This window comes from Salvelinus namaycush, chromosome 8 (assembly GCF_016432855.1).
Source record: "Salvelinus namaycush isolate Seneca chromosome 8, SaNama_1.0, whole genome shotgun sequence".
Classification (NCBI taxonomy): domain Eukaryota; kingdom Metazoa; phylum Chordata; class Actinopteri; order Salmoniformes; family Salmonidae; genus Salvelinus; species Salvelinus namaycush.
The window spans coordinates 64,174,883-64,181,606 of record NC_052314.1 but is presented as its reverse complement, the minus strand read 5'-3'; the positions used below and the strand labels follow the sequence as shown (position 1 = coordinate 64,181,606).

Genomic DNA, 6,724 nt, shown 5'->3' with positions numbered 1-6,724 from the left:
TGTGTATTTTTACGAAATGTTTGATGATTAGTAAGTAGGTAAACACGTTGCTCTAAGTAGTTTTTCTATTCCATTTGTGACGGTGGGTGCAATTGTAACCTATGCCATCTACCTGAAATATGCACTTTTTTCTAACAAAACCTATCCCATACCATAAATATGTTATCAGACTGTCATCTAATGAGTTTTTTTGTTGGTTAGGGGCTATAAATATCTTAGTTTAGCCGAATTGGTGATGGCTACTGGTGTTGGTGGACAAATAAAAGATGGTGGATTATGCTAATGTGTTTTTAGGTAATAGATGTACATCTTTACATATTGTGTCTTCCCTGTAAAACATTTTAAAAATCGGACATGTTGACTGGATTCACAAGATCTGTGTCTTTCATTAGCTGTATTGGACTTTAATGTGTGAAAGTTAAATATTTTAAAAAAATATTTTTTTTGAATTTCGCGGCACTGGTTTTTCAGTGGGGGGGGGGGGGGAGTGCCGCTAGCGGCACACTCATCCTAGAAAGGTTAACTTCCCACCAAGAAAGGAGGGAAAAGGGCTACCTAAGTTTGGTTCCCAATCAGAGACCACGATAGACAGCTGTTCTTGATTGAGAACCATACCCGGCCAAAACATAGAAATACAAAATCATAGAAAACTAAAATATAGAATGCCCACCCCAAAACACACCCTGACCAAACCAAATAGAGACATAAAAAGGCTCTCTAAGTTCAGGGCGTGACACCATGATCCATTTTGTATGTTACAAATTACAATTTCTATGATGTTACGATTTACAATTTGTATGACATGTTACGAATTACAATTTGTATATGTTACAAATGTCCTAAACATATGAATTCTACTAACATTAGCTAGCTGGCTAACGTTAGCAAGGCTAGGAGATAGCTGTAGCTGGACACTATATATTCTGTTAATGTGTGAAGCTGTATCTTTAACAACCACAAGTCACCTCAACAGGAAGAGAGATGGGGTGAGAAAACATCACTTTAAAAGGGTTATTGTGTCTCATTGATACCTGTGTCCACAGAACCTGATAACTCAGGGAAGAGATCCTCCAGAGTTGCTGCAGTGTGTCTGGGGTTGCTGTGTGTTCTACTGGCTGGGATCATAGGCCTGTCTGTCTACTGTAAGTCTTACGTTAGAATTCCTACAATTCACCATCATTCACCTACAATTCACAAGATTATCTATTTTATTGATACACTTTGTTGTTGTTATAACAGATGATGGGGTCTCTAAGAGCTTCATAGCCTATAAAACCAACTCATCTGCAGAGATAGAAGAGCTACAGACCAGCTACAACAACCTGACTAAAGAGAGAGACCAGCTACAGACCAGTTACAACACCCTGACTAAAGAGAGAGACCAGCTACAGACCAGTTACAACACCCTGACTAAAAAGAGAGACCGGCTAAAGACCAGTTACAACACCATGACTAAAGAGAGAGACCAGCTACAGACTGAGAGAGAGTTTCTTAACTGGAGGCTTAGCAATCTCAGTGAGTAAACCTACAGTAATACATTACCATTAATCCCACACAACTAATCATCATTCTGTGTTCTTTCATTAAGTGTCCAGTGTGATAAATTGAAGGAAATTCGTATGTTCATCAATATTTTCAAACCTGTCCTGAAGGCTGGCAGAAGTTTGAATCTAGTTGGTACTTCCTGTCTACTGAGACTAAAACCTGGAAGGAGAGCAGAGAGGCCTGTCTGGAGAGAGGAGCAGACCTGGTGATCATAAACAGCAGAGAGGAACAGGTGAGACGGAGAGGGAATGGGTGTGCAGGGGGTAGATATGATCAAACATATACATCTGCTAATTTATCTTTCTCAACAACAGACATTTCTCTTCAACCTCAAGAAGAGAGTCTGGATTGGTCTGACTGACTCTGTTACTGAGGGGACCTGGAAATGGGTGGACGGCACCCCACTGACCACAAGGTGAGAGATGACAACTAATCTGTCAATAAGGCTCCATTCAACCTTTTTCTATGCAGGTTACTGATATTGATGATAGCAGTCAACGCAGTAGTTAACTATAAGATGTCGACATATTATTTAGTATTATGATGTTGTAACTGTGATGTCTGACTGTTTTAACCCTGTAGGTACTGGTATTAACCATGATATCTGACTGTGTTTAACCCTGTAGGTACTGGTATTAACCATGATATCTGACTGTTTTTAACCCTGTAGGTACTGGTATTAACCATGATATCTGACTGTTTTAACCCTGTAGGTACTGGTATTAACCATGATATCTGACTGTTTTTAACCCTGTAGGTACTGGTATTAACCATGATATCTGACTGTTATTAACCCTGTAGGTACTGGTATTAACCATGATATCTGACTGTTTTAACCCTGTAGGTACTGGTATTAACCATGATATCTGACTGTTTTAACCCTGTAGGTACTGGTATTAACCATGATATCTGACTGTTGTTAACCCTGTAGGTACTGGTATTAACCATGATATCTGACTGTTTTTAACCCTATAGGTACTGGTAATAACCATGGTATCTGACTGTTTTTAACCCTATAGGTACTGGTATTAACCATGGTATCTGACTGTTTTTAACCCTGTAGGTACTGGTATTAACCATGGTATCTGACTGTTTTTAACCCTGTAGGTACTGGTATTAACCATGATATCTGACTGTTGTTAACCCTGTAGTTACTGGTATTAACCATGATATCTGACTGTTGTTAACCCTGTAGTTACTGGTATTAACCATGATATCTGACTGTTTTTAACCCTGTAGGTACTGGTATTAACCATGATATCTGACTGTTGTTAACCCTGTAGGTACTGGTATTAACCATGATATCTGACTGTTGTTAACCCTGTAGTTACTGGTATTAACCATGATATCTGACTGTTGTTAACCCTGTAGGTACTGGTATTAACCATGATATCTGACTGTTGTTAACCCTGTAGGTACTGGTATTAACCATGAAATCTGACTGTTGTTAACCCTGTAGGTACTGGTATTAACCATGATATCTAACTGTCGTTAACCCTGTAGGTACTGGTATTAACCATGATATCTGACTGTTTTTAACCCTGTAGGTACTGGTATTAACCATGATATCTGACTGTTTTTAACCCTGTAGGTACTGGTATTAACCATGATATCTGACTGTTGTTAACCCTGTAGGTGCTGGTATTAACCATGATATCTGGCTGTTTTTAACCCTGTAGCTACTGGTATTAACCATGATATCTGACTGTTTTTAACCATGTAGCAACTGGTATTAACCATGATATCTGACTGTTGTTAACCCTGTAGGTACTGGTATTAACCATGATATCTGACTGTTTTTAACCCTGTAGGTACTGGTATTAACCATGATATCTGACTGTTTTTAACCCTGTAGGTACTGGTATTAACCATGATATCTGACTGTTATTAACCCTGTAGGTACTGGTATTAACCATGACATCTGACTGTTGTTAACCCTTTAGGTACTGGTATTAACCATGATATCTGACTGTTTTAACCCTGTAGGTACTGGTATGACCCACAGCCTGATAATGCAGGTCCTACCGGGCAGGAGGACTGTGCTGAGATACACAAAGATCAGAGTCCTCTAAAGTCATGGAATGACTTGTCATGTGACAGCAAACTCAACTGGATTTGTGAGAAAGTGTTTTAAATCACCATGACAACATACTGTAACACATACACAGTGCACAGAACTTCCTCCTCTGCCTCTGTCTCTCTCTCTTTGTCTCAAACTCAGGCACACAAATGTTGTATTTGTTTGTATTAGTATTTTAAAAAATGTCCTACTTGTTTCCTGACATTGTAGCGTCATGTCTACCAGAGTCAACATGAAGATAGTACATCAGACTCTGCTTTATGGGTCCCAAAAGAGGGAAGTTAAGTTGTTATTTTCAGTGGTTCAATGAGCTTCAGTCAAAAACTGTTGAAGGAAATAGTTTCCTAAATGTTTGTTAACCAATTTAATTATAACAATGCAAACACTCTGTCAGTTTATAAGAATTTGTAAGATTCTTATTTGCATAAAATAGACAGAGACCCGTGTCCAAATTAATCAATAGCATTTATTCTCGAGAGATCTCTGACCAAAAAAAACATGTACATTAGGTTATATATCACAAGCGTCTGTCACGCCCTGGCCTTAGTATTCTTTGTTTTCTTTATTATTTTAGTTAGGTCAGGGTGTGACATGGGGAATGTTTGTGTTTTGGGTGGTTATATGGTAAAGGGGGTGTTGGGTTTAGTGTAAGGGTTTGTGTTGAGTGAATGTTTCTAGGTATGTCTATGGTTGAATGAATGTTTCTAGGTATGTCTATGGTTGCCTGAGTGGTTCTCAATCAGAGACAGATGTCTTTCATTTGTCTCTGATTGGGAGCCATATTTAAGGCAGCCATAGGCATCAGGCATTTGTGGGTAATTGTCTATGTTGAACGTAAGTAGCTTGTGTGTGCACTTTCGTTTGTAGCTTCACGGTCGTTTGTTGTTTTGTATAGTTTGTAATAGTGTTTTGTTTCGTGTTCATCTTCGTCGTCTTAAATAAAGAAGATGTACTTTTCACACGCTGCATTTTGGTCCTCACTCTCTTCACAAGACGATCGTGACAGAATTACCCACCAAACAAGGACCAAGCAGCGTGTCAAGCGGCAACAGGAGCAAGGCATAAAGGATTCATGGACATGGGAGGAGATATTGGATGGTAAGGGACCTTGGGCACAACCGGGAGAATATCGCCTCCCTCGTGAAGAGCTGGAGGCAGCGAAAGCCGAGAGGAGGCGATATGAGGAGGCAGCACGGAGGCAAGGCTTGAAGTCCGCAAGTACAACCCAAAAATTTCTTGGGGGGGGGCTAAGAGGTAGTGGGCCGAGGGCAGGTAGGAGACCTGCGCCCACTTCCCAGGCTAACCGTGGAGAGTGGGAGTACGGGCAGACACCGTGTTACGCAGTAGAGCGCACGGTGTCTCCTGTACGTGTTCATAGCCCGGTGCGGGTTATTCCACCTCCCCGCACTGGTAGGGCTAGATTGGGCATTGAGCCAGGTGCCATGAAGCCGGCTCAACGCGTCTGGTCTCCAGTGCGTCTCCTCGGGCCGGCTTATATGGCACCAGCCTTACGCATGGTGTCCCCGGTTCGCCTACATAGCCCGGTGCGGGTTATTCCACCTCCCCTCACTGGTCGGGCTACGGGGAGCTTACAACCAGGTAAGGTTGGGCAGGCTCGGTGCTCAAGAGAGCCAGTACGCCTGCACGGTCCGGTATTTCCGGCGCCACCTCCCCGCCCCAGCCCAGTTCCACCAGTGCCTACACCACGCACCAGGCTTCCAGTGTGTATCCAGAGCCCTGTTCCTCCTCCACGCACTCGCCCTATGGTGCGTGTCTCCAGCCCGGTACCACCAATTCCGGCACCACGCACCAAGCCTCCTGTGCGTCTCCAGAGTCCTGTGCATCCTGTTGCTGCTCCCCGCACTAGCCCTGAGATGCGTGTCCCCAGCCCGGTACCACCAGTTCCGGCACCACGCACTAGGCCTAATGTGCGTATCCAGGGTCCAGTATGCCCTGTTCCTTCTCCCCGCACTAGCCTTCAGGTGCGTGTCCCCAGCCCGGTACCACCAGTTCCGGCACCACGCACCAGGCCTACAGTGCGCCTCAGCCGGCCAGAGCTGCCCGTCTGCCAAGCACCATCTGAGCCGCCCGTCTGCCAAGCACCATCTGAGCCATCCGTCTACCCAGCGCCATCTGAGCCATCCGTCTACCCAGCGCCATCTGAGCCATCCGTCTACCCAGCGCCATCTGAGCCATCCGTCTACCCAGCGCCATCTGAGCCATCCGTCTGCCCCGAGCCATTAGAGCCGCCCGTCTGTCCCGAGCCATCAGAGCCGTTCGTCAGTCAGGAGCCGCTAGAGCCGTTCGTCAGTCAGGATCTGCCAGAGCCGCCAACCAGACAGGATCTGCCAGAGCCGCCAACCAGACAGGATCTGCCAGAGCCGCCAACCAGACAGGATCTGCCAGAGCCGCCAACCAGACAGGATCTGCCAGAGCCGCCAACCAGACAGGATCTGCCAGAGCCGCCAACCAGACAGGATCTGCCAGAGCCGTCCGTCAGCCAGGACCTGCCAGAGCCGTCCGTCAGCCAGGACCAGCCAGAGCCGTCCGTCAGCCAGGACCAGCCAGAGCCGTCCGTCAGCCAGGACCCTCCAGAGCCGTCCGTCAGCCAGGACCAGCCAGAGCCGGCCGTCAGCCAGGACCAGCCAGAGCCGTCCGTCAGCCAGGACCAGCCAGAGCCGTCCGTCAGCCATGAGCAGCCAGAGCCGTCCGTCAGCCATGAGCAGCCAGAGTCGCCAGCCAGCCATGAGCAGCCAGAGTCGCCAGCCAGCCATGAGCAGCCAGAGTCGCCAGCCAGCCAGGATCGGCTGAATCCGCCAGTCAGCCAGGATCTACCAGAGACACCGAAGCGGATATTGACAATGCTGGAGTGGGGGCCACGTCCCGCACCCGAGCCGCTGCCATATTAAGGCCCACCCCGGACCCTCCCTTTCTGTGTCAGGTTTTGCGGCCGGAGTCCGCACCTTTTGGGGGGGGTACTGTCACGCCCTGGCCTTAGTATTCTTTGTTTTCTTTATTATTTTAGTTAGGTCAGGGTGTGACATGGGGAATGTTTGTGTTTTGGGTGGTTATATGGTAAAGGGGGTGTTGGGTTTAGTG

General features: G+C 46.0%; 1 protein-coding gene across 1 annotated transcript; it reads left to right on the top strand.

The window, feature by feature from the left end:
* Window positions 1–1,394: 1,394 nt before the first annotated feature.
* Window positions 1,395–3,679, top strand: LOC120052238 (C-type lectin domain family 4 member E-like; the record flags this gene model as incomplete). Its single annotated transcript, XM_038999060.1, has 4 exons — window positions 1,395–1,431; window positions 1,638–1,777; window positions 1,860–1,960; window positions 3,532–3,679. Coding segments are annotated over 4 exons (426 nt in total), but the record flags the coding sequence as incomplete, so codon positions are not given.
* Window positions 3,680–6,724: the final 3,045 nt, after the last annotated feature.